Here is a 27,867-nt window from a genome sequence, read left to right on the forward strand (position 1 = left end):
ACCAGGGAGAGGAGAAATGCCTCAAATAAATACATCGCTCTTAAGGCTTCACTTTCTCTATCTCTCTGATTACATTCCACATTCAGAAGTCTGATAAACTGGGCTCGTTTCCTACTGGCCCCATGAGCTGGGGATGCCCAGTATGTATACAGTAAAGCAAGCCAGCTTGGGTTGCTCCATTGTTCATCTTAGTGCAAAACTCTGGAAGCAAGAGCACGATCCTGTGCAGGGCCAGAAGCAGAGCAGGTACAAATGCTCAGATGCACGTCCTTGCCCTGGGAAAAGTCAACCACTGCACCAAGATCTTCCTGAGCAATTATTTTGCTCTGAGAAGCACCAAGCATGAATTGAGGAAAGTGTCAAGGTTAGCAAGTTGGGTGAGGGATGGGGTCAGGAGAAGGCTGTCAGCAAGTAGGATTGCCATAGGGTGCAGCCATCCTCCGAGTGAGAACTGACACAGGAGGGACTTTAACTACGCTGTCAGGAATACTTCATCCAGTAACTGTGTTGAGTACCCAGCATTCTGCTCCTTCCGAGAGCCATCAAAACACTGTAGGAGAGGAATGGGTCACCAATGGAACCTCCAGAGGTGCGTGTCAGAAAGTTCATCATGCTCGGGGCTGCCTGATCATCACAAGGCCCAGCCCCATTCAGGCTCTCAGCACGTGCTCTTGGAGCTCCAGATCACAGAAACCTGGTTACTTTCCTTAATATCTTCATCCTTACCCAGAGAATCTATGTCTTACCCCATGGGAACTGCAAACAGTACTCATATCGAGTAAGGCGTTGCCTTGAAGTAGATTTTACTGTCTCAGCTTGGAGAATCCCTTCCAGGGGTTCAGTCTGATGTCAGAAGAGGGAGTTGACCCTTCTCAAGCTTTTCTAGGTCTTGTTAATGATGTACAGCATGATAATTAGCATTTTCATCCCAGGCTGCAATTTAGAGATAAGCTTTCTCTCTTAATCCCTGTTTTCAGAAGCCTGATTAAAGCAATACCCGTTTTTTCCATAGATGTCCTGTGTCTAACACCTCCACACCATCCTTGAAATTAACGCACAGCGCTGTGCTACCCAGACTCAGATGAAGGTCTCTGAAGGTCTCTCTTCTGCTGAAGGCCAATAGCATGCTGTGTAATAGGAAAATATGAATCTCTCTCTCCAAAGCAGTGGAAAGTGCTGAGGGCTGCTCCACTAGGAGCTTTGTTTGTCCTTATTAAGAGAAAGGAACATCCTAAATTCACTTTGAGGAGGGATCTTGCTCTACATGCCTCTGCCCGTCACATGAGGAAGAGGCAATTCTGAACTATTGCTTTGATTGGCTTCCCGCACTGGGAAAACATCTCATTCTTGTAGAAGTGACCTAAATACATCTTATAAAAAGCATCAACTATGCAGTAACTTGGCCAGCTCCACAGCTCCAGTAAGGGCTCAGTACTGGGTGGTGAAGTCAGTAGCAGCTGAGTGAAGGCACTGGTAGAGCAGCTCCCAGAAAGCAGTGATCATCCGCTACGTCACGTTTATCCTACTCATGGTGCTCTATAAACACCAATTTGTCTCTGAATATTTTATTTCCTTTCTTGGTTCTTACCACCACATGTAGGTTAAGTGCAGAATAAATACATGAAAACTGGAAGTGACGTTATGTCAGACCTCTCCTCTCTGTACATCATCACCCTGATGATTTTTGGGTCTGACGCGGGGTCCAGTTGCAGGAAGGCTCTTACTTGGCTCTCTGGGGCTGGTTTTGTCCCTGTTGTTCTAGATCCCTTTCCATCCATTGAAGCCTGAAAGCTCAGGAACAAACGCTGCAAGTGCAGCCCATTTCCTTTCTGCTTCCTTCTCCCCCTACTTCACGGCCCCCCCCCCTTTTTTTTTTTTTAATTTTTTTTAAATCTCCCATGCGAGAGATGGCACAAAACAACGCAGAGGAAGGAGAACAGCAACCTGAGGCCTGACACTTTTGCTGAGGGCGTAGGAGAGTCACTCCTACCCAACCAACGGAGCGTGGCTGGGAGCGCTTCACTAACCCTGAACACTAATGACACCAAGTGGTAGCAATGGACCTTCAACCGTGTCAATCTGAGTCTGCTTCTCACCAGGCCGTCCCACAGCTGAAACAAATGTCAGCAGAGGAGGTGGTTTTTCTTCTTCTTCTTCTTATCTTGCTTTGCTTCCTTTTCCCATCTCTGGGGTCATGCCACGGCCACAGGGAAGTCCAGGAGACCTGCCACGATCACCATGAAGCCATCCATGTTCCGACCTGATGCAGCTGCTGAGGATCTCTGCAGGTTGAGGGCACCCCAGCAACCTCTCAAGTCAGTGACCCCAATTGCAGATCTGCTCATGGCATGCAGAAGCAGCTGGCAGGTTCTGGAGAATGTTGAGGCATGAGAGAGAGAGCTCCATACAGGAGCATGGAGCAACAAGGGGACAAGTGCAAAGCTGGAGAAAAAAAAACAAAAAACAACAAAAAAAAAAAACCCTCAACAGTTTACCAGTTTGTAATTTAAACTGAAGAGGGACTCCAGGCTTCAGCTTGAGTGGCTGCTTGTCAGAAAGGGAGAAAGAATGAAACAGCCCAGTGATGGAGCTGCAGGTGCAGCACCAGGCTGTGCAGTCTTCAGCCCCAGAGGTTTTTAAGACTCAGATGGACAAATCCCTGAGCTGACCCTGCTTTGAGCAGGTGGGTAGACTACAAACACGCTCAGACCCAGCAAAACCATGGTCATGGAGACGTGGCAGAGGTCTGTTTAAGCTCTAAAAGCACTGAAGTACATGGTTTTCTCCAGTCTTACACATGACCAGTCTTACGCATAGCAGGGACACATCATCACCATCTCCATCTTTACTCTGAGCCTGCTCAGCACCTGAATCAGTACTCAAACATTTATATTAATAAATTAATTAAGTTAAACTCCCCAAATTGAGTTTGTTTTGCCTGTGACAGTAATTCCTAAATGATCTACTTATCTTTATCTCAGGGACTGGGGGAGATGGGGGCAAACAGGCAAGATGAGCATTTCTTGCTAGGTGGGTTAAGTAAGAAGGATCTCACTCAGGTGCCGCATGGCAGATTCCTGCTGTAACATCCGGAAATCTGTCTGCCTTCCCTCAGGCCTCCCTGAGCAAGATGTAAGCTGGCAATCCCACAACATGGCATGTCGTAAGACAGCTGAGCATCAGGTCAGAAATCCCATACAGCTGCCATTCCATCACAACTGCCAGCTCTCAGGCATCTGGTCTGCTCCAGCATCAAATATGATAGGCTGAGCCATTATTTTTCTTGCTTATTATTAGTTTATAAGCCAAGGCTTTGCTACAGCTAATAGAAGGCAGACTGGGGGCTGCTCATCTCCCAGCACACAGCAACAAGTGTGTGGAGAAAATAAGTTTAAGAGAGGCACCTTCCTGAAAAACTTCCCCTTGGCTTGGTCCCACTCCCCTGAAGTGGGAAGGATCCTAGCACTGATCCAGGCATGGATCATGCCTTGGTACAACATGGCCTGCGTGCACTTGAGAGAATGGCTCTCCTCCCAGCAGGAGCTCAGAGCAGCCCCCTGCAGAGGTCAAGGCTGAATGCATTATGAGAAGGATGCAGGGGACAGCTTACAGCTTCCCTTAAGGCACCTAGTGTCAGAGTTAGCTCTGCTTGAGGATGTGCCCAGGGTAGCTGGGGGACAGTATATGAACAGCACTTTACAAAGGTACAGAAACTTATTCTGTAATCTCTGCTTGTTTTCCAGCCTTCTGCATCTCTGAAGACAGTATACTCGCTGTTCTAAACACATCATTAAAAACAAGTTAACAAAAAGACAACCTGCCTTCTTCAGCTGTTCCAGAGGACCCTGGGGCCACACACAAGAGCTTAGCCATGGGCACACATTGCAAGCACACCACAGTCATCCTAAAGCAAGTACACTCCAACAAGGAGAACTTATGGAATCATAGAATCACACAGGTGGAAAAAGCCTTAAAGATCATTGAGCCCAACCACAACCTGACCATGCACCTTAACTCTAACAACCCACCACTAAATCACGTCCCTGAGCACCACATCCAAATGTTTTTTTAAACACATCCAGGGATGGTGACTCAGCCACCTCCCTGAGGAGCCCATTCCAGCACTTCACAACCCTTTCTGTAAAGAAGTGTCTCCTGATATCCAACCTAATCTTACCCTGGTACAACATGAGGCCATTTCCCCTCCTGTCACCTGTAAGAAGAGACCAACCCTGCTCTTGCTCTAAGCACCTTTTAGCTATTAGAAGAGAGCAATAAGGTCTCCCCTCAGCCTCCTCTTCCCCAACTAACAACCCCAGTTCCTTCTCCTCACAGGCCATATTCTCCAAGCCCTTCACCAGCCTTGTTGCCCTTCTTTGGACCAGCTCAGCACCTCCACGTCCTTTCTGTACTGAGGTGCCCAAAACACAACACAGTACTTGAGGTGAGGCCTCACCAGAGCAGTGCAGAGCAGGATGACTTCCCTGGTCCTGCTCACCACACCATTCCTGATACAACCAGGATGCCATTGGCCTTCTTGGCCACCCAGGCACACTGCTGGCTCATCTTAAGCCGACTGTCCATCAGTACCCAAAGTCCCTTTCCATCAGGCAGCTTTCCAGCCACTTCCCCCCAAGCCTGTAGGGTTGCCTGGGGTTGTCATGACCAAAATGCAGGATCCAACACTTGGCTCTACTGAAATTCACACAGTTAACCTTGTTAACTCTGTAGTGCCTTTCTCCCCTCTGGCAGATCAACACTCCCTCCCAGCTTGGTGGTGTCTGCAAACTTACTGAGGGTGCACTCAATCCCCTCGTCAAGACCATTTGTAAAGATGTTGAATAGAAGCAGCCCCAGCACTGAGCCCTGAGGCACACCACTCGTGACTGGTTGCCAACTGAATTTAACTCCACTGACCACAACTCTTTGGGCCTGGCCATCCAGCCAGTGTTTCACCCAGCAGAGCATACATCCATCCAAACTGTGGGCAGCCAGTTTCTCCATGAGAATGCTGGAGGGGACAGTGTCAAAGGCTTTACTGAAGTCCAGGTTGACCACATCGACAGCTTTACCTTCATCCATTAAGCGAGTTACCTTGTCATAGAATGAAATCAGCTTTGTCAGACAGGATCTATCATTGGTAAGCCCATGCTGACTGGACCTGGTCCCCTGGTTGACCCTTAACCAGTCCACAATGGCTCCCGAGATTATCCATTCCATAACCTCCCCCAGCACCGAGGTGAGACTGAAAGGTCCGTAGCTACCAGGATCATCTTTCCAGCCCTTTTTGAAGATGGGCATCACATTTGCCAGTCTCCAGTCCACTGGGACATCCCCGGTAGCCAGGACTGTCAAAGAATGACGAAGCATTATAGAGGATTGCTGCAGTAGCAAGTGCTGTAAGAACTCACCCAAGTTTGTAATTTTGTTTTAGATCAATAAGCAGGGCAGCAGGAAGCATAGCCTATCACCTCCTGGCTGATGAGAAGCAGGAGCCTCCTTCCATTCTGCATTCTTCCTGCACAAGCCATGGGGTCTGCCTTTCCACCCTCAAGAAAAAGTCTGAGCTAGCATCTGCAAAGAGCTGGTTTTATTCACAGGGGCACATCAGACAACAAGGAAGCAGAAAACATACAGGAAATATACAGGGAGGATCTGCTTTTCATACAAGCAATCACTATTAACAGTATTACAGAAAGAATAAATGTGATGTTGCTACAGTAACCCACAAGGATGATGCTCTCCTCCATTTGCCATGCACAGCTTAGCCTGCTGACCTCATCCTTCACTGCTGCGCTTCTTCAGTTTGAGAAATACTTCTCCAGCACCTTTGTTAAAAGCCCAGTCTCCTACAAGAAAAAGCACAATGGTGAGCCACAACTCCCCTGTGCCACCTCAGCTGATATCACATGCACAGCCCTGGGGTGGCACTGTGAAACCCCAGCACACTGAGAGCCAAGCCCTGCTACTGCATGTGGTTAAAAAGATGAATAATCCCCATTCGCAGCCCTCTCCTGTTCTGTGAGACTTCTGCTATGATTTGCATGGAATGGTGTGTGGGATCCTGCTTCGTGGAGGGACATTTTGAGACAAATCCCACCAGCAGCAGGTAGGACCAGCCCACGTGAAGCAAAGGATTTGTTTAATGTTTACAGGAGCCCACAGGAAGGGAGAACCAGTTTATGAATGATCAGTGATACTGTCTCAGTGTAAGAGGTCTGCTCAGTTTTTGAACAGTAGTGTGCATTCCCAACAGTTACCCTGCAGCACAGCACAGCTTTTGTGCTGAAGCACCAGAACAGCACTTGCATGTTAGTTCTTGCCCCGCTGAGAAACAGGAAGGGAGAAGCATCTCTGCTTTTCTAAACTGCTTCAGGATGGAAGTGACAGACCCTGAGAAGAAGGTGTACAGAGTTTCGCAGCACAAAGCTGCTAAGCAGCTTCTTAGGCAGGTGGCAAATGCAGCACGCACACCAGCTCAAGCACAGGCTGGCTGCTGACCCCAGGTGTCCAACAACAGCTACAGGAAGGGAGAAAGCAGGAACAGCAGGAGGAATTTATGCTGCTGTCATGTCATCCCAACAAGAGCAAAAAAAGGTCCCACAGAAATGTATAACGACAGCGCTCGAAAGCATCATGGAGAATTAACGTCAACCAGCAGCTCAGAAGCACAGATGGTCAAGGGGGTGAGTGGTAGGAAAAAAAGGAACAGGAAGGCAGAAGCCAGTCCAGAGGTGCTCAGGGTACTTGAAGGACAGAAACAGATCTAAGACCCAGCCGGGAGCACGTGCAGATTGAGGCAGGAGAGCTGTGAGGTTCTGGAAGGAACTGGTATGAGGTAGGAGCCAACTGCCTGCCAGGCACCCAGAATGGGGTGCAACCTCACATCCAGGCACCAGATGGGCACTGGGCAGCCCACATACCAAAGACTGATGTCCAGCACTGGGTTCTAGCTCTGGCTCCATCTCCAGCTGTATCTTCTGTCCCAAGGGGATTAGCTTGCTAGCAGATCCTCAGTTTACCTAAATCTGATGAAATTGAATCAGGGAGGTCCTTGAGCACTTGAGTACCACTCAGGCTCACATCCCTGCAGCTCCACTCCACCTGTGCCTATCCCAAAAAGCAAACAGGAGCAAGCACTGCCTAATCAGTGCTTCTAGATGACAGAAGCAGCTTTACCTGTGTTCAGCTACTGAATGGCTCCTCAAGCATGGCAGCTCAGTGGGAGCACACACAGGACACACCCATGAGGATTTCATCTCTTCTAGGCTCTCCATTACTTTCTGCTGTTGAACAGAAAGTACAAGACACCAAGGAAACACACAAGAGGCAGCAAATGGGCAGAAACATAGCCCAAGCAACTCCATCTCCACCTCTTGCGTGAGGATCTGTGCATGCTTTGCTCCCAGGGGCTAAGTTCCCACTAAGAGCTGGGAAAGCCCCCAGGGAAAAGCCACACCAAGGAGCTAAAAAGAGGAATGTGAAGATCTGCTGATGTGGTACAGGAACCCCTGCTGTAGATGGGGCATGCGACTGCTCCTAAAGACCTGTTCTGCAGGGAAATAACACACACCTCACCTCTCTGCAGGCCAAACTAACAACATCACACGTCCCCCGCACCCTAACCACAGCAAAACAGCCCCAGAAAGGGGAATTAGAAGACTAAAACCTTTTTGCAGGACAGACTCTTCTTCCTGCACGTACAGAGCAGTGTCTCTCTAGACCTTTCTCTGCAAGGAGAGAAGAGGCAGGATTTGCACTCCTTGTCTTCACCACAGCTGGATAAAGGGACACATGTGGCAGCCGCAGCAGCCAGCTACCCTCATCTGCATCAGAGGAGGATCCAGATGCTCCTTAACAACCCCTGACCTGGAGATCACCTCATCCCCTGCTCAGCTCTCCAAACATGAGGACAAAAAGCCCCTGCTGTTCAGCCGAACACAATCCTAGAAAGAGCCGAACCTCCAGCAGCAGTGCAGGTGCTTCCATCTCCACCACCTCCCTGCTCCGGGCATCTCCCTCCATACCAGCCAATATTCACCTGGTCAGCGAGATCGTATTTTCTTTGGTTCTGATCCAAAAGTCTTTCTTGCAAGAGGATTTTCAGGAGCTCCCGGGTAAGCAGTTCCACCACGTCCTCCAGCAAAGCTCTGAGCGAGGGGCCGAAAGACATCGGTGCCGCCGGCTGCGGCAGTTCATCCATTCGCGGGGTGCCCGGCACGCTCTTCTTCCCCATGAAGTGACCTGCAACACAGCGCGCTCGTGTGCCTCGCGCCCGGCAGCGGGGCGGGGACCTCCGAGAGCCAGGCTGCGACCCGCACCGCACGCCGACAACCCGCAGCCAGCGAACCGAACGCCTAGAAGAACCCAGCAGCCCCGGAGCCTCGCTCGGGGAGCCCTCCTCCTCCGACGGCATCTCTACGGCCATAGGACCGGCGGCTCGGCGCCGGGAGCCGCGAAGAGAGCAGTGCCCCTCACCTCCGCCGGCAGGACCGCCGGGCACAGCCGGGGCGCCACGGCTCCCAGAGCGGCCATCCGTGCTCCGAAGGAACTGCGAGCTCCGTTTGCGAAAGGAGACCTCAGGAGACGGCGTGACCGCAGCCCGCCCCAACCGCCCCTCACGGGACCGCCGCGCCAGTCCCAGCCCCGCAGCCTCGAGCACCGACCCCGGCCGCTCTGCCCCGCGGGCCCCCGGTACCTGTGGCCCACAGGTTGCCGCGGGGGTTCACCTTGATCTTGGCCGCCTGGCTGCGGTGCTCGGCGAAGTCGAGGTGCACGGCGCGCCCCAGCACAGCGCCGCACAGCAGCAGCAGGACGCAGCGCACCGCCACCATGACCGCCCAGGCGGGACACGCTCCCGCTTAGAGCGGCCGGCGCCGCCGCTTCCATTTATACTGAGCGGGGGGGGCGGGGACTCTTCAAGCCACGCCCCCTCCTCGAGCTGCCCCTGCCTGCTGCTTTCCCGCCCTCCGCGTCCACTCAGGGCGTCGCGCGGAGTCACAGGGCGTCGTGGTGCGGCGGGACACACGGAGCGTCAGGGCCGCCTCACCGCCAGCCGCTGCGCTTTTATCTACACTGTCACCCCAAAAGAGCCCACAGTACAGCCTAAAATGGCACCAAAGCAGCCCCCAAAAGGCCCAAATGATGTCCGAACTGCCCGCAGACAGTCTAGCTCCAAATGGCACCAAAATGACACTGAAACAATCCCAAAACGGCACTAAAAGATCCCAAAATAACCTCAAAACAACCTGAAGTGGCGCCAAACCCAAAGCTCTGCTTTACCAGGAGGTCCAGGTCGTGGGGAGGAGAGCTTCCCTGGGAATAGGCACAGGGAAGACTGCTAGCATTGCGCTTCTCAGGGTTTATTGCTGCTGGAGAGAAAAGATCTTGGGGCAATTCACTGCTCCCTCAGCCTGGGGTACAGTCTGAACTGTAAACACAAAAGCAAGCACAGCTTTAGTGTTACAAGAAGAAAAAAAAGAGTATAAAGCCTCATGTGCTCCCAGGGTCCTCACAAATACTGCGGGAAGGTTTCACCCACGTCAGAGGACACGATGCCTAAGTCATGCTCCTGCCTGGCCCTGCAATGCTCCTAACAGAGAGGAGAAGACAGCTACCAGGACTGTCACCTTCCAAGCAGCGAGAGCCAACACAGCATTTAAAGCAGGACAAAGTCTTTTGTTCTGATCTGATTGTAACTGGAAACACAACCAACCTGATGCAGATCTTTCTTCTTTTTCAGCTGGCAGCTGCAGCTGTTTCTCTCTTCCAGGCTGTGATGAGGGATTGCAAGCCAGGCTGGGAACAGGTAAGTGGGGAGCTTTTCTGTCACAGCCTTGTAACAAACACTCAGAAGCTGATGGCACACTGCTTTAATTGCTTGACACAGAGGCTTAGCTGGACAAGGTGCAGGAAGATTTGATTAACAAAGGCTCAAAACCCTGGTTTCAAGCTGGGGAAAAGCAACACAATAGCTGCTCAGGGACTCGACGCAGGCTGGAAGTGGACATGATTCCGGGCAGCCAGCGGGGTTTTATGGAAAACAGGGAAATAGACCCAAGCCCACTGCTTGCTGAGCAGTACAGTTGATGCTAAAGGAATCTGTACAGGCAAGGTTTTAGAATACCAATTTCGTCCCCTGCCGTGATCTTGTTAAAATGGAGTTCCCAACACCAAAACACAGAGCACAAACCCGAAGCTTAGCACAGCTCGCCCTCTTAAGTGGCATAATTACAGTCAAGGGCAATTTCTAGTTGTATAATCAATGAATGTACAGATATTATAATTATGAATTATACCAGAGAGTTTGGCTAAGTAGTTGTTATACCAAAAGAGAATAGATAGAATGCTTACCCATATCCTGGGCTCACTATGAAATTCCAGAGGAGAGATCTCCAGAAGAGATCCTTCCCCGCTGGTAGCCAGCTCTTAAATGGGTCTGGGAGAGGTGCAGCCAGGCTCCACCCCTTCCAGCAGCACAGGTGAACTGCCTTCACTGTTCTCTGAGTGAGTGCTCACCTCAGGTGATCGATCAGGCCGTGATTCAGCAGTTCCCATGCACTAGTGAACGTTGTACCGGTGCTAAGCAGCCCCTGGACAGGATGCTCAACAGACTGGGTCCACCTAAAACATGTGTTACCACACCTGGGAGTAACAACTGCAGCGGTGATCACACTGCAGCCAAGCTGTTCCCTTCCTGAGCAGGCAAGAGTGCTGCTCCTGAGAATGAACAAACATGGTTTGAAAGGTGGCTGCAGTGCAAGTGACCTTGCTTACAAATGGAGACCAAATTTCCACTGGATTTTTTCATCTGTATCTCCATTGCAAAAACATGATATTTGTAATTCAGGAAAAACAGCTGGCACCCACACTTGAAGTCTCCTGCTTGGGAGAGGTTCAATGACCCAAGTTCCAGCACCTGGGGCAGAAACTGTCACTACAGTGCTCCTCCACAGCTTGCTCTCTGCAGCTCAGAAGTTCACCTTACCAACTGCTATTTGCCACCAAAGGAATCTCCCCAGTTAATATATTTTACAAAAGACGTTACAAATTCCATTTTAGAAATTGATTTCTGCCAGCAAAGGTCACAACATTGGTTTCTGCAGGTGGTACAGGAGAGTCGCCTGTCAGCCACCGAGAGCCTTGCAATGGAGCTGGGGAAGGACGGAGGTGACTCAGCACAGGCTGGACTTCTGATAGATGGCTTTGCCCTCGAGGCAGTGTGCATCTGCGCAGAGCCCACCGTCCCCTTTCCTGCTGGGATTAACCCCTGGAGCTGGGCCAGAGCAGCCTGCAGCCGCCTTTCTGCAGCTGGATCCGTTCCTTCCCACCTGCAGGAACCATTCCTTCTCACTCAAGCCAGCCTGAAGGACCTCGGGATCTTTCAGCTTGAGCTGCTGGTTTCCCCTGATGCCTCTGGTTGGAGGAAACTGCCGTGGTATGTTCTACTCTCTATTTTTCCCTATTAATTCTCACTTGCAATTTATTTTCTCGATGACTACTGACCACTGAAATGACATTTTCATAGCACAATCTGTTACAACCCCAGTGTTCCAGATGGTAACACTTAACTCGGAACCCATTGTTTTATAAATAGAGTTAAAATTGTTTTTTTCCCCCGTGCACAATTTTGTATGTATGTACATTTGAATTTCATCATTTTTATTGCCCACTCTCTTTTCACAGTTGGCCTTCATCCACACCAACCCTGAAAAACTTAATATCAACACCAAACTTCAGCATTTGCCTTCTTTTGCAGATCATTTTTGAACGTGCTGAACTCAATCTCTGCACAGTACCCTGGTGTTTTCTGCTGCGGAAACTGTTTCCTTCTACCTTTTAGCAAAAGATTTCTCCCAGTAAGGGCCTCCTCTTGTATTCCAGGTCTCCTTCCTCTCCTTAGGAGCCTTCTCTGAGGGCCCTTGCCAACTACCTTTGGGAAATGCAGCTGGATGATCCCAGCAGGATCACCTTGCCCACACACCTCCTGATTCCTTCAGCGAGCTCCAATTTTCTTGTAGATTAGGTCCTACTCCTTTCCGGCCTGCTGATCTGGTTTATAGCCTGCAGATCCCCACATTCCCAGCTCACCAGGAATCCCTTGGTGCTTCTAGTGAGTGTTGCAGGGCAGGCAAATAGCTCAATGCTTTCCGTGTCCCACAGCATCTCCATCCAGGCCCCAGGGTTTGTTGTTGTCCTTTCCTTCACTGGTTTCTTCTGTGAGTTCTCATACCGATGTTTCCCAGAGCCCACGGCACCACAGGACACCTGGGATGCCTCCTTCCTTATCAGTCAGCAACTCCAGCCTGCGCAGAGCTGATGAGGGTACTGACAGACCCGTGAAACTATCAACAAATCCAAACGTACCTAAAAGTGAAGCAGAACAGATTTTCCTCTAGCTCTGCAGAATAAACGTATCATGCTCTGCACAGAGGGCCTTGCTAATGCTGAGCTAAGAGTGGGCAAAGTTAACGGAGCAATCTGGAAATGCCGTGGTTCAGAGGGCTCAAAACAAGGTCCATTTTATTTCCTCGCTGTTGATTTATGCTTTGATACCTTGCCATTGATGGATGCATCTCCCAGGCAGCCCGGGAGGGACTGAGCTGCAGAGCCCCAGAAACACGGCGTGCATGTTTCTAGCCCTGCAATATCCACTGGGCAGGAAAATGCATGCTCAAAACCAATGGCTCTAATAAAAAACACACACGAAGAGCAAAGGCCTCAAAGCCCCTGTGCGTCTCTTTCACAGAGCTCCTGGTGCCAATAAAACTCTTAGCAGCAGATAAGTTGCTTCAGCTTCTCCTTCACTGTTCCTCCAAAGCCAGGTCAAACTTAAAGCCCTGTCATACGCCCCAGGCTCTGTTTTGACGCATTTGCCTCTTGTTTACAAAGTTTGAATCCCTCTGTTACATTCATTCTTCCACAGGCAGCAGTGGTTGTTGATAAAAGATAAACTTTGAAATCTCACACATCTTGTTTTTCAATTTTCATTTAAGCAGTAAATGAGTTGTGGTTTTCCCTGAGGTTTCCCACTCACTCCACACCCGCTGGACACAGTACAAATAACAGCTTTGTAACAAGACTTAGAGAAGAAAGTCGTGTTTTCTTGCAGGCAAATCCATGCCTAGATCAGAAGTGTCCCAACCAGAATTACGTGGCAGAAGACTGATGTCCCTCTTTGAGTGAATTGAGGCTTAGAAAAATTAAACTGAAGTTCATTTTCTCCACATTATTTTTACTTCTGCCTCTCTGGAAATTGAAACCCTGCAAGACTGGTTCTATAGGAGAAAGAGAAATTGGAGAGCAGAGGCGATAGCAAGATACTCAGCAGAGAGTGCTCCAAGAAGTGCTCTTAAATTATTAAAGAGAACTAGCAGGAAAGTCAAGAGATGTGGGGGCAGGCAGAGAGAGCGGGAGCAAGAGAGCATGTTTGCGCCATCCTGGATCACAGGGTGCATTTCTAATCTGTCCCTAATTAGACAGATCTCTGTGCAGTTTTGATTTCCACCAAGGCCTGGGGAACTTTGCTAGATCAAACATTCAAAAGACCTATTAGAATTGAACGCGTGTATGAACAGCCCCGTGAGCAGAAAGGGATGGAAGCGCCGCAAGGGAGAGCAGAAGGCAAAAGAGGCAGGAAATTGCCTTACGACGCAATATAGGTGCTGCTTCCCCAGAGCTAAGGTGGACCAGTCATCTTCAGGGCATGGAGCAGTGCCAGGAGCGGCTGGCACGGATGGGAACCGAAGGTTGTGGCTGCCTGGCATCACCAGGGTGTACCTGGCAGTCAGAGGTCCGGAACCAGGACACCGCCTCCTCTGATTCAGCCCCTGAGTCACCCACACTGCTGGCCTTCAGCCGGGGTGCTCTGTTTCTCCTGCTGCAGCAGAGGAGAGTCTCTGCCTAAGCCACCTCTCCTCCCTTGGCATCCCTGTTCAGCTCGTCCTGGGAGCTGTACGCTGGGTTTGCCATCGTGTGTTTCCCCAGCAAGAAGCAGTCTTCTATCCAAGGATAACGCTTTGCTTTACAGCTTCTCCTTGGAAAACATAAGGTTGACATGTTCTGATTATGAAGGCAGTAAAAGCACCATGAGATCATCCAGTTTTATTAAGGAAAGCACGAGCCAATTGTCTTACAAACGCAGTCCTTAGAAACTCCCTGCTTAAGCAGTATGCAGCGGCAGAGGAAAACTGGTAATGCTCACTGCTGTTTGGCTGATGATGTGCATTCAGGCATCATAAACACACAAACAAAGACAGCCTTCGTTTCAGAGAGCTTCAATTTTCAGCACGTTACTTCTCACAGCTCACCGCCCATCCATCATACTTGCCTGTCTGCCTTTGATGTGAAAAAAGTCAGCCATCAGAACTGTAGCAATGATCAGAGACACCCAGCACTGCTTTGCTCTGAGGCAGCTCCTGCCCCTGCCGGGATCTGTGCACTGCAGAGCTGCGCCCCGGACTGCAGATGTCATCGAGCAGTAATTAGGCAATGATATTGTCTACCAGAAAATCTGCTGTGTTTGGCTGTAACCACAACAGAGCCCGTGGCAGTCTTAGCCCAGGCTGGTTGTTTTTTTTTTCCCATTGGTTTTTTTTTTTTTTTCTTTATAAACCAGACCTTTCAACACCCACATGCTTTACAAATAAATCTCGTTCCTGTTGTGACACAAAGGTCTCCATGTTTCCTAAGCCACCCTGAGATCCTTAAGCCTCAAAGGCTTTCCTGCAGCAGCCTCACCTTTAAAAAAAGAACAAACCTGAAATAAAACACAAAGCCTCAGCCCATCTAAACAGCAAAACCCCTGGCTCTGTGGGAGCATGGCAGCACTCGCCAGACCTTTCAGCATTAGCAACCAGCTGAACCAGAGATCCTGCACGCTCCATAGCTTTTCTGCTCTGCAAAGCAGAATAAGAGTTGGGGAATGGAGCCAGCAGCAGCTCTTTGTCATCCTGCCCCCACGCTCCCAGTTTGCAGCCTCTGCAGCCTCATCCCCAGCATCTTCCCTTCCCGCAGTGGCAGAAGAGGTGTTGGAGGGATGCAGGTGATGTGGGAGGTAGCATAGGAGCTGGTGGGTGTTGGAGCTGCAAATGGATTTGCGGCATGAATCCTCACTCTTATGAGAGCCAACACCTCATTTCATGGCTGCAGATAACACAGATCCACGTTCTCAGCTACACTGAGCTTTGAAGAGGCGGAAGATGGCCTGTGGAGGTCGTTTCCCAAATCACACCATGGCTCCAATAATCACTAAACCTGGGCTGGAACTACCCCACACTTTACCCAAAAACATCCTTCATTTTTCAAACTCTTCCTGCTCATTTGCGGGTCACCATGCAAGAGCAAAGCTGGGAAAGACCTTCCTGCACCCAAATCTGCAGTCCTCAGCCGCACTGACTGCTGACACCTGCTGCCAGCAGCCGGCATCGCCAGCCTGGGGGCCGTGCTGCAGGCAGGACGGGGACTTTGCTATTTCCAGACATCTGAAAGGACCGTTTCTCATCTCAGGTGCTTGTGGAGAGCTAATTCCTACACCCCTCACCATCAGAATCCCTTTGTGCTTTGCCCCCTTTTTTTTTTTAATTTTAATTAGCTCGGTGACAGTAACACAACTGCCAATGCGAAGTGTGAAAGCTAGAGAACCCAGAGAACAGCACCTGCAGCAATTCCAGCAAGTTTTCACTGAGACGTGTTGATTAGCAGACTTCAGAAGAGCTTGACTCAGCCCCTTATATCATCCCAAGTTAAAATAAATTTAAATTAATGCACAGAACAACTCAAGACAAAGGCAAAGCAGGGAACGCAGACCCAGCATCAGTGCTACTTGCAAATACAGAAATGTTGCTCCAGGTCCTTGAGAAGGTGCTCCATGTTGGCAGTAGCCCTCACAGAGATTTTCTGCTGTCTCACTGCTGCCTGGGTTTGGCTGTGACAAAACATCCCATCCCTCACTCCAATATTTTCACAAACTGAATCCAAATTCTCTTCTCGAGTGCTCCAACAAGAGGCAAATGGCAGATACAAATTTTTATTACTGTTTTGTCTTACTAATTGAGGATTACTCAAAGAGCTGCAGGCCCAAGGCTCACTGTCAGCAGCTGGACCTGTTTGTAGACTGTTTGCAAATACATTTGTTTTGCTTCACCTCACAACATCCTTCTCTCCAAATTGGAAAGATACGGATTTGATGGGTGAACTGTTCAGTGGCTGCAGGATCAAGTCCAAAAAGTGGTGGTCAATGGTTCAATGTCTGGATGGAGATTGATGACAAGTGGTGTCCCCCAGGGGTCAGTGTCAGTACTGGTACCCTAATATCTTCATCAATGACATTGACAGGGAGGTCTGAGTGCACCCTCAGCAAGTTTGCTGATGACACCAAGCTGTGGGAGTGGTGACACACCAGAGGGACAGGATGCCATCCAGAGGGATTTAGACAGGCTGAGCAGTGGGCCTGGGAGAACCTCATGACGTTCAACAAATCCAAGCGCAAGGTCTGCACCTGGGTTGAGGCAACCCCCACTAACAAAACGAGCTGGGGATTCAAGGATGGAGTGCAGCTCTGCCAAAAAAGACCCGAGGGTCCTGGTGGATGGCAGCTGGACATGAGTCAGCACTGTGCCCTCGCAGCCCGGAAAGAACCGTATCCTGGGCTGTATCAAAAGAAGCCTGGCCAGCAGGGTGAGTGAGGTGGTCTTGTGCCTCTGCTCTGCACTGTGAGGCCTCAACTGGAGCACTGCATCCAGATGGGGAGTCCTCAGTACGGGAGAGACACGGACCTGCTGGAGTGCCTCCAGAGGAGGGCCACAAAAATGCTCCAAGGGACAGAGCACCTCCATTTGAGGACAGGCTGAGAGCTGGGGCTGTGCAGCATGGAGAAGAGGCGATCTGATAGTAGCCTGTCAGTATCCAAAGGGGAGACACAGGAAAGAAGGGGAGACTCTTTAGAAGGGTCTGTGGTGATAGAACAAGGGGAAATGGCTTCAAGCTCAAAGAGGGAAGATTTAGGTTAGATATAAGGAAAAAATCTTAACAGTGAGGGTGGTGAGGCACTGGAACAGGTTGCCCAGTGTTGTGGTTGACGCCCCATCCCTGGAGACTTTCAAGGTGAGGCCGGATCAGGCCCGAGGCAACCTGATCTAGCTGTGATCCCTGTGCATTGCAGGGGAGTTGGATTAGATGGCCCTCAGAAGTCCCTTCTCAAAGGGAACAGATCCAAGGATTCTACGATGCTCCTCAGGCAACAAACCATGCAGTTAAACCAATTGGCTTTGTTCAGGTAGGGATACTACAGGTCAGCACAGCTGCTGAGTGTTAAAGAAAACAGCCTCATGGACACAGCACCTCTATAGATTGCACAAGTCTAACAAGGTACATATGCAAGAAGCCAAAAATAGAACATAAGTGAGGTTTTGTCCTTGCCCTTCCGGACTGCTGTACCCTACACAAGCTGAGTGTGTGACAGCAGTAATCATCTTCAATAATCCCTGTTGCTGGGCAATCTGGGAGCAGTCATGAAGAAGAGGGAATAAAGGATGCAGTGAAATGAACTGAAGTAACACACGTCAAGTGGCCTTGAACTGCTGGTAGGTTTTGCAAGATCAAGAGGAAAGTTGTCAATCCTGGGACAGCACAGGCAGGGATAACTTGGCTCCTGCTGCCAAGCAACACAACCAGAGATAACTGCACAAGAAGGGTCAGGCAGCCTCAGGTGGAGGCAGCAAAGGCACCATGACCCCAATGCCTGTTCTTGTGAAGATCTGCCCTAACAAAGGGGAGGTAAAATCTTTCCATTAGTCAGCACAGACAGCATGGATGTAAGTTACAGTGGTCACACAATCAGTAGAGGCAGATGCTCCAGAGCTTCTGCCTTGTGTCTTAAACTCTCCTCCAACACCACTTCTACACAAACAACATCACTAACAAGAAGCTCACAAAACAAGCTGTTGCATGTGGTGATGAGAGGCAGCTTCTTTAAAACCACTGGGCAGTGGTGGTTTGGACAAAGAGTAGCTTCCACATGAGCAAGATGTGGCCAGCTAGGGGTACTCTGATCCTTTTTCCAAAATGACAACCCAAAAAACCTAACACTATTGCATCCTACTAAATCATCCTTGCCAAACAGCTGTGGGTGTTTCCCATCTCAAATCTTCTATTACCTAGGGCTGCACTGAATGTTTGTGTTCAAAGTAATCTTTTGCTATCTTCTGCCCAAAACACCTTGCAGCCCTGAAGCAGATTATTTCAGTGTGATTTACAGGAACATAACAATACTGAATGGATCTACAGCTCGGGACTGCTTACTCTTCAGAAAGAAAGGACAGGAGCAGCTGCTACTCTGTAAGGAGAGGATGTCAATTCACTGAGCTCCAGGAGCCCACTTGCAATGACAAAGCCTACCCCCTCCCTGGGCAACAAAACTGGGCAACAAGGCTGGGCAATAATGAAGAATGTGGCAAGATGCTGGGCAAGATGTAAAATCTTTATTCCAGTTCTAAATTGGAAAAAAACCATCACCTCCACAGATCACCATTCGACAGTCAGCATGGGGAGAGGTCACATTTGCCCAGCAGAGGCACAGGCTTAAAGGACACAGTCCTGTAGGCACTTGGAGAGGAAGCTCAGCTTCAAAGTACAAACACTGAACAGTTTGGCTTAAAGTTTTAATATAAAAAACCTCACTAAAAATGCTAAAATGTGACAAACCATTGGAAATACTGTGACAAACATTCGCCCTTAGGCAGTAAAAAACAAAACAAACCCAAACTGGCAAGAAGCTTTGAAATGTACGTTTTCTTCTTCCTCCCGGCACATCGGACCATCGTCTTCTACTTAAAACGTTCACCTACACAACCCATGGAATTTTCACTGCGTTCTTCAGTGCAGCAGGCTACTCTCGATGGACCAGCACAAACAAACCCAGTAGAAAGAGGACTGCGTACTGTAAGACAAAGCAGAAGAGACAAAGAGTGCACACTCACCTCTAAAGATGCAGCAACGGGATCGGAAGTACTGGGCAAACGGTTCTGCCTGAGTATGCAAAGTTCTCATAAAGGAATTTTAGCTGGTGGGGGAGAAAATGAAAGAACTCTTACCTTAAATTTTGGGTAATCATTCATTAAGATGGTCACTATTCCAATGTAGGGCACAAACCTACAAGAGTAAAAAAAAAAAACTACAAGAAGAGTATTCAAGGGTGCACACAACCTCTACCGGTGTAACTGGTGATTTTTTCCTATGTCAGCCTTCTAGGTTCTTGGTGCTCAAGGCCCAATGGTGCCTTGTGGCAATCTGACCCAATTCAGCAGTGCTAGGAAAAGATGACCTGCTTCAGCCAGTGCCTGCATCTCCAACCAGGCTGGCTTTCCTGAGAGCCACTGCAGCAGGAGTAGAGGCCTGTCCAAAAGGCACGTTCCTCTGCATCAAACAGGGGGAGTCAAATCACTCGTTATGCACGGCGTGCTGCAAGGGAATTCAACCAAATTAAACTGCCACCACCTGTAGCTTGTTGCTTATCCTGCTTTCCCAGCTTCTTTCAGCACAGAGAACCTCCAGCCAGGTGCCAGCACATTTCTAGCAGTAGCCACTGGGAATAAAACATTGGTGTAATACCAGCTTATTCTCTTGAGAGGAAGGAAGTGGCAATCAGCACCCAGTTTGCAATTCAGTTCAAAATACGTGAATGGCTGTGGAGCTTCCTTGGGATAGACAAAATCAGCACAGAAGCAGTATAGCTTGTAGGGTCCTTAGAAACTGCTATAGAGCAGAACAAAATCTAAACAAGCCAAGAGTCAGCTGTCTACTTCCAATTATTCTAACACTCTTCACGGTTAATTAAAGTGACACTCTTATGCGTGATTTGGAATACAAAAAAATGCTTCATGGTGAGATTTTGTGTGCGTGTGTGTGATTATCAGGAAGATGAAGGTTAGATTACATTTGGGTACTTGAGCTGTCCTGTCTAATCAAAAGAAGATCCTCAGGAAGGAGAACTTCAACAAAAAGGAATTAGGCAAGCTGTGGAGATTGGACACTGGTAGTTGTTTCCTCCTATGAGGAAGGAATTATTGAGCAAGTAGGCTCTCAGGCCTCTAACAGCTCTGATGATAACCCACACTGCTTAAGAGCCTTATTGTGAACACAGGGGTTCCACATTAGAAACTCAGATCTCTCTTGCTGGAAGGACTGTGACTCGCAAAAATAATTTTGACACATATTCTCATCGTGCCTTAATGCCAGAGCAGGCACTGCCTTTGCACTGCTGTCTGTTCAGCATCAAAATCTCACGATGCAGCTCATAGCTTGATGCCTTCACTTGGGCCAAGCTCAGAACGCAACCACATTTGTCTTTTAACCCCCCATGGTACCACTTGAAATACTTCCATGCAGGTCACAAAAGCCCAGTGGGGAGCTCACTGGGAGAGGGGGATTAACAGGCAGCAGTGGGAAGCAATACAAAAAGCTCCACTTACCCTCTTGCTCGTCCTACTACATCCTTTTTCTCCAGCCAGTGCTGCCCTCGTTTGTACAGCCCTCTGTCATCCACAGCATTGTTGTCTCCCTTCGTCAAAAATTTGATGTCACCGTTTTGCCTGGCAAAGATAAGTCAGAAAGAGAAGTCAAAGAACTTCTTAAAAGCCGCCCTAGAATTAGGGTGTTGAGACTGACACAAATGGCTAGAAGCAAACACGTCCAAGATGTTCGAGCAGGATGAAAGGGGGAAACTGTTGAATGCAGAGGAAGGAACACTGTGTTTGGGGGAAAAAATGCAAACAGAAGAATGAATTCTGGCCCCAGGCAAGCTTTCCTGCAGAGTTTAGGAACAGAACCAGCCATTTCCAGTGGAGGTTCAGCTACTGTGACTATGCATTTGACTTTTCTTGTGTCAATGCCCATCTTGCGTTATATTGAGTTCTGGGGTCTGTACTGCCATCCAAAACGGAGCGGGGCAGAGGAGGCACGGAGATGCTGCCAGGGCTGCAGCACCTCTGCTATGGAGACGGCTGAGGAGCTGGGGGTGTTCAGCCTGGGCAAGAGAAGGCTGCGGGGAGACCTCAGTGCGGCCTTCCAGGACTTGAGGGGAGCTCAAAACAGGAAGGGGACTGACTTTATATGGTCTGACTGTGAAAGGGCAAGGAGTGCCTTTGAACACAGGACATTTAGGTGACATGTCAGGAAGAAATCTTCACTCAGAGGGTGCTGAGGCACTGGAACAGATTACCCAGAGAGGCTGTGGATGTCCATCTGTGGAGGCATTCAAGGCCAGTTTGGATGGGATCCTGGGCAGCCTGATCTAGTGGCTGGCAACCCTGTCCATGGCAGAGGGGTTGGAACTAGGTGATCTTTAAAGTCCTCTCCAACTTAAGCCATTCTGTGATTCTATGAAAATGAGGCTCTGGGGTTAAAGCACACAGTTCTACTCAGTAGTGGTCAGGAACAAGCTGACACACAGAAATTATCAGGAAAGAGGGACAAACCAGAACAAACAATCCCTTTATGACATGACATGAACTCAGGATGTGCCTACATCTTGAAGGCTTTGTATGGCTCTGAACCCTCTACGTCCTTTTTGGAGAGAAGACCTGGCCAAGGTTCAGAAATGGTGAATAAGGTCCGGAGCCACTTCTGTACAAAGAAGAGACCAAGGCTCTTCAGCCTGGAAACAACAGAACTGACAGGAGATGTGACAGCAGCTCCATGTAAGTGACACAGAAACAGCTTTTCACTGCCTCTTCCAATACAACACCCAGATGCCACCAAGCAAAACCAGAGGTAACAGGTACAAACTGAACTATGTCTCAATGACAAAGTATTTTGGATGGCAAAGAATGACATCAGTAAGTGAGCAGATACCCACATCAAAATGAAAACGGGGCTATTAATACAGAATATCACTTCTTGCTTGAAACCATTATTTACTGAAAGCAGGGAAATTATCGCTGTACATTCTCTTTAATCTTTAATCCTTTCATTCTCTTTAATTTCTTCTAATTTAATCCTTCCTTCAACTAATTCTTCCTCAGTTAGCTCACCAGAACCGGCACCCAGGAGCAGCAGAACCGCTGCTCTGACCTAGAAGCAGCGCTGTCCTGCCCTGGCCTTACACACAGTGTTTTGCTCTCTTCTCCCTTCTCCAGGCATTCCCACCTGGCTGGATGGACAACCAGCAATGCTTGTTTCAAAGCATTCAAGGCACTGTGCCACTGCCTGCGGACCCCGCTGCCTCCCTGTGGTATCTGGAGAACTGCTGCTGGTTCTGTTGGCTTCCTCAGAGAAACAACAGGTCCAGCATGGTACGGGAAAGCACGTGGATCCTCACAGCCCCTGCTGCTGTCATCACAGCCAAACAACGATCTGTGTTACACGAAAGGAGAGCCTTGGAAGGGAAAAGGAGGGAAAAAAATAGAACAGATCTCTCTTCAAAGCACATCTGGCTCACAGTATGGAAATGGCAACAACCCAGCAGCTTACTTACAGAGTCCAGGAAAAGACAGAGATACCCAAAGGCACAGATAATGGTGTTTCATTCCTGAAGACTGACGGTGTGAGGAGCACACCATCATACCAAACTGTTTCCATGCTGCATCATAAACCTGTGTGAGAAGCCCACAGCAGAGCTGCTCTTCTGTTTGAAAGGTGAAAGGAAAGCCAGGCTGGCTCTCCTGCACAGCCACTGAGCCACTCTGGATGGCAGACTGTTCTGTAACACAGAGCGAACTCAATTTCATTCTGAACAACAAAGAAGAAGCTAGCAAGTAGAAAAAGCTTTTCTCCTTGAAACAATACTGCTGTGAACTGGAGCCCCAGTTGCTACAAAACTGTGGACAACAGAGTATTCTGCTTCTCTTCATTCTGACATTCCTGTCAGCTTTCACGGAGTCTTTTCACGATTTTCGTTCTCAGCCTGTAACTACAGAACCAAACTGGACTCCGGCCATCCAGAGGAAATTCCTGAATTCAGAACCACCACCAGAAAAATTGTCTTCAACTAACGAGAGAAGCAACTGATACCTCAAAGTATGAGCTGCTTCCAGTGCTCAGCTTTGGGTCTTTCATCTTTACTAACATAACGATCAAGTTTGGCTTTGTTGTTTTTTTTTTTTAATGCAATCAAAAATACTGGAGAACGGCTTGACTTCACTTCAAAATCTGGGATCGGTGCTATGGTTCCATTAAAACAAAAAAAAAGCACTGGATACCTAGTGTTCAGATAAAGCCAGGCAAAAAAAAAATAGGGTGAAGAATGTTTGGAGACAAATTGTTACACTGAGAGCACGTTTCTGCTCCTCCTTCCCAAAAACTGGCTGAAAGCAGACAGAGAATACCCTGACTTTTCTTACCTCTTCAATCACCAGTCCGAGCAGCAGCACTGGAGCCCAGATGAGACTTTTGCATGCAACAGGGGAGAAGGAAAGTAGTGTTTCACTTAAAAGAGTTCCCAAGACATCTCAAAAAGCACGTGCGCAGTGTTTGATAGCAGATTTACTGCCTATACCAACCTCCTTTTCGAAACTAAAGCTACCAAGAACCAACACTTTGAAAAACAACTAACCCACGACAGGTTCTGGGTGTAGAATCAATCTGTACAGCAAACAATCTGCTATGCCTACAACATCCTTGCAGTCAGGATTTCAGCTGAACTATTTATGTGCATGAAGCCGGCTGAGCTCGAGTTGGGCCAGGAGGGCAGTCAAGACGTTCCAACAGCTGTAGCTGCCACAAAAGCTTGAGAACCTCTGTCCCTTCAACCTCATCGGTTGACAGCAACCCAGAGCAGTTGGATGTCCCTGGAGGTGTTAAAGGCCAGGTTGGATGTGGCTCTGGGCAGCCAGGCCTACTATTAGATATGGAAGTTGACCAACTTGCCTGTGGCAGGGGGGTTGGAGCTTGTGATCTTTGAGGTCCTTTCCAACCCAAGCCATTCTATTCTTTGATAACCCTTGAATGCCACCTTTACATATAATGCAAGTGATTCATTAAATCTAGAAATGGATCTCTGAGCCTTGGTACAGCTCCAGTTCATTCCTAATTTACTCAGCAAAAAGATGCCGGGACCACATTCAAATGGGGTTACCCACTCAGCTCTCTTCTCAGCATGCCAGCTCTTCTGGCATGAAGAAACAGGGATTCAGTTCAAGATTCAGCTTTGACTCACATCCCTCACAGGGCCGGCTCTTATCCCCACCAACTGCTGGCTTTGAGCAGCCCCAATTGCTACAGAACAGACAAATAAGAAGGCTCACAACTGAAGAGAAAGTCTTGCTTGGAAAACCAAACCCTGTTCAGTAATCAAACCAGAATGATTGCTTTTTTCACTTCTTCAGACACACACTCTGCTCAACATTTTGAATACAAATGGTACAGGGACAGTGCAGCCCATCTGGACACTGAGTATAACGATGCTATAATGATTCCTACAGAGAAGAAAACTGTACAAAGAAACCCTTCCCCTGGTCCCTCAAAGTTTAAAACAGTGCACGCTGTGCTGAAAACACTCTTCACGCATAAAGTTCTACTTCAGAGGTCACTTAACACATCCATTCCTAGAGGAGACAAAGCAGCAAAGTTATGAGGCAATTTGGGATGGAAATGACAGGAGATGCTACGTGACAGAGTGAGTTCAGGATACCGGGACAGACTCCCCAGCTTGGGAACTCTGCAGCTGATCCTCACAAGGGAACCAAAGCGGATAGATCTGCACTGCTGGAAACTCTGACATTACTTCCTGCAGCACTTGGACATCTCTTAAATGAAGTTCCACCCATTACTTAACCAAGGAGATGAGGAAAAAGACAATTAATTCAACAATTGCAATAGAAGCCCCCCAAATTCTTAACATACTTCTCGTGAATTTTCAGAACACGATGGACTATAGGAATTTCCCTTCCTTCTATCCTAAAGACCACAATTTCTCCCACTCTGATTGGATCTTCAATGCGGTTTGTTAGGAACAGGAGATCTCCTCTGTGAAATGCAGGCTCCATGCTTCCACTGAAAAAGAGAAGAGGAGCAATTAAGCAATATTTAAACACTGAGAATCAGGCTTCACCAGTTATAGCCTTTTAAGAGAAAGCTTGCCGTGTCTTTAAAGAATGTCTAAGATAATGGCACAGGCCTGGAGGACTGGCACGTGTCTGACCCCTGCTCCATCTGGGTTTTCTATCACTATACTAGCAGCAATTAAGATCAGTGCCAGCGGGGAGGGTTAAAACCATACCAAAGGAAAGTCATTACGCTCTCTCCCTCGTAACAGGGCTGGCAACCAGCAGCACCTTCTCTACAAGCACTGAATTCATTGTGCTATGCTGGCAGTGCTGCAGTGGTGGGCAGGCAGCTTTTGCATTTTGTTTTTTCACAGGTAGATGGACGGCCCTTGAGAACACAGCGCTGAAAACACACGGGCTCTTATGCTCCCATCTGGAACAAACAGACGGGCGTGCTGAAAATCTGTTATTGTGATTCATCACTTTGCTTAACTATCTCATTTCAGGCACTGCTATTCAAGTTGTTTTTCCCCTGTCCTGAAAATGACGACTGTTATCAAATACTAACCTTCCTGCTTTCAAATCAATAATGCGATACAGCAGGAAACAATGAACTTTCACTGTTTTATCTCAAGACAGTAGAGAAGCTGCTGTTTTGGAGATAAGAAGAGAGGATGTGACCCAAAGGCCCATGTCTGACTCACTGGGAAGAGCAGAGCAAAGCATCTCCCCTGAACTTCAAGGGATCCATCAGGAGTGCCACTTGCTTCTAAGTCTTTTCTTTTTGAGCCTTGTTAAATGGCATGAGGCAATTAACACCAATGTAGAAATGCACTGAAAGGCCAAAGCAGCCACAGAACAGGACACGCGTGGTACCCATGCAGCACCTGGCCGTGCCTGCACCCAGTCAATGCCCAAGAACTCCACCAGGACGAACCTGTCCCAGAAAGGAGGAGGACACAAGCAGGGCACACCATCAGTGGCACCCATGGTATCATGCTTTTGTGAGGCTACGCAGCATCTGAAACATATCCAGTTATGGTGATATCCCTTATTTTCTGCCTGTAGGGGAACTGCTGGATCACAGCCTGATTGACCACCTGAGGGGAGCACCGAGTCAGCCAGGAGCACAGGTGAAAGCGATTCAGCTGCGTGATCAGAAGGGGTGCAGCCTGGTTCCACCTCTCCTAACCCCACTGAAGGGCTGACTGCCACTCAGGAAGGATCTCTCTCTGGAGATTGCTTCTTGTGGAGTTTCCTGTGAGCCTACAACACTGGTGAGCACTTTCCACTTATCTCTGATTATCTTTTCCAACGTCATAATCTCACCAGCCTAACCTTCTCTGAATACCTATCGATCATCCAATACTTTACAACATTTGTACACTTATTTCTCTTACACAGTCACACATGTACCAGGGTATGGCTGCAGCTCCCTTTCTCCTAGCTCACTAGAAGATCAGGGGGAAAAAAATAAGTAGCTGTGAAAAACATAATGGATACCAGTGAGGATGCAACATAACGTCAATAATGCTCATTGGTAGTGGCAAGCCCGGTCCTATTTAAAAAAAACTCTTCCCTGTAAGAATTTATTTGCTAGCATCTCAAAGACATCAACCTCTTTGTTCATTAATTGAGACTTGTTGCATTCTTCAACCACTCATACAGCAGCAGCAACAAGAGAGGCGAACAGGAGGCGACTGTGCTGCAATGCCCTGCTGCTATGGCCTCTACAGCAGGATGTGCTGCAACCTCAGTGACAAGGCGAGCCCTGCCACAAGCACTGCTTTCATGCAGCAGCATGTGTCCCCAAACCACTGGTGCCAGGCCTCCTGCTTCAAGGCCTTCCTTTCCCATGCTTCACCCGAGGGTTTTTCCAGGAGGTCTGATAGAACTCGAAAGCGCTTGGATCAAGCTCTTTGATGTCCTCTAGTTTCTTCTCTGTCCCTCCTCCAGGACCACCCCTGTCACGTACGTACTTGACAGCTGACAGAAACAGAAGATGCTATTTCTACACAGGGTGATAAGTTTCGCCTTCCTGCTTCACAGAACCATCAAACAGCTGAGGTTGGAGGGGAGCCCTGGGTCCATCTGGCCCAGTCCTGCCCGGCACGGAGCAAAGTGCTCACATCCAGGTGGCTTCTGAACGTCCCCACATACAGAGGCTCCTCAGCCCCTCCGGGCAGCCTGTGCCGGAGCTCCATCACCCGCGCTGTGCTGGCTGACGGTCAGTCAGAACCTCCTGCTCTGTGCCCGGCACCGCTCAGCAGCGCCCGTCCTCTCCCTGCGGGCATTTCATCCTCTCCCCCGTCTTCCACTGACACCGGAGATCCTCAGAGAGGCTCTGCCCAACCAGGACCCGGCAGCCGGGATGGACGCAGGGCCACGTCTCTAGAGAGCATGCTCCAGAGGGCCGGACGCCCAGGCACCGCCAGAACCAAACCGCGGCCGCGACCCCAACCGCACCGCGCCCACCGCCTTCACCTCAGCACCACCACGATGGGGCTCTCGCTGCCCGTCACCACCATCAGCCCCTTCCAGATCATGAGGGCGGACGAGACGATCATGCCGAAGTTCAGCACCTGGTAGTAGAGCTGGGGGGGAGGAGAAGGGGGCGGCGGGGTCAGGCTCGGCCGGGGTCTGCGCGTGCCCGCTTCCGCCCGCCCCGCCGCGCACCTGCCGTTTGTTCATGCGCCGCACATCGTCCAGAAAGTCCAGCGACAGCATCGCGGGCACCACGGCGGCGGCCCCGCGCCACTTCCGCTTCCGCCCGCGCGCTCGGCCGCTTCCGGCCCCGCCCCGCCCGGGAAAAGCGGGAGCGGCAGCGGAAGGGGGCGGAGGAGCGGGGACGGAACCAACGGGGGTGGAGGAGGGAGGGGGGACCGGC

General features: G+C 49.3%; 2 protein-coding genes across 9 annotated transcripts; both read right to left on the bottom strand.

The window, feature by feature from the left end:
- Window positions 1-5,568: 5,568 nt before the first annotated feature.
- On the bottom strand, window positions 5,569-10,393 carry NMB (neuromedin B). 7 transcript variants are annotated; one of them, XR_006169912.1, is made up of 4 exons: window positions 8,699-10,374; window positions 8,042-8,244; window positions 6,924-7,028; window positions 5,569-5,849 (listed from the first exon to the last, which is right to left on the bottom strand). XR_006169912.1 is itself a non-coding variant. In XM_042824654.1 (4 exons), exons 2-4 carry the CDS (start codon window positions 8,832-8,834, stop codon window positions 5,802-5,804), a joined length of 387 nt encoding a protein of 128 aa, XP_042680588.1. In that variant the 5' UTR covers window positions 8,835-9,798; window positions 10,354-10,393; the 3' UTR covers window positions 5,569-5,801. The 7 variants fall into 7 exon arrangements, 4 of the variants coding, with proteins under 4 accessions (XP_042680588.1, XP_042680586.1, XP_042680589.1 ...); XM_042824654.1 differs by lacking the exon at window positions 6,924-7,028 and having other exon boundaries at window positions 8,699-9,798; window positions 10,354-10,393; XM_042824652.1 differs by lacking the exon at window positions 6,924-7,028 and having other exon boundaries at window positions 8,699-9,897; window positions 10,354-10,393.
- An 8,252-nt stretch (window positions 10,394-18,645) lies between these two features.
- On the bottom strand, window positions 18,646-27,747 carry SEC11A (SEC11 homolog A, signal peptidase complex subunit). Of its 2 annotated transcripts, XM_042824576.1 has the most exons (6): window positions 27,657-27,747; window positions 27,465-27,574; window positions 24,838-24,987; window positions 20,469-20,588; window positions 19,092-19,149; window positions 18,646-18,937 (listed from the first exon to the last, which is right to left on the bottom strand). In XM_042824576.1, the coding sequence occupies exons 1-6, from the start codon at window positions 27,705-27,707 to the stop codon at window positions 18,887-18,889; spliced, it is 540 nt and encodes a 179-aa protein (XP_042680510.1). In that variant the 5' UTR covers window positions 27,708-27,747; the 3' UTR covers window positions 18,646-18,886. The 2 variants fall into 2 exon arrangements, with proteins under 2 accessions (XP_042680510.1, XP_042680511.1); XM_042824577.1 differs by lacking the exon at window positions 24,838-24,987.
- Between the last annotated feature and the right edge of the window lie 120 nt (window positions 27,748-27,867).

The sequence above is a fragment of the Centrocercus urophasianus genome, unplaced genomic scaffold (assembly GCF_019232065.1).
Source record: "Centrocercus urophasianus isolate 14NV4802_14NV808 unplaced genomic scaffold, USGS_Curo_1.0 seq_23, whole genome shotgun sequence".
Taxonomy (NCBI): Eukaryota; Metazoa; Chordata; class Aves; order Galliformes; family Phasianidae; genus Centrocercus; species Centrocercus urophasianus.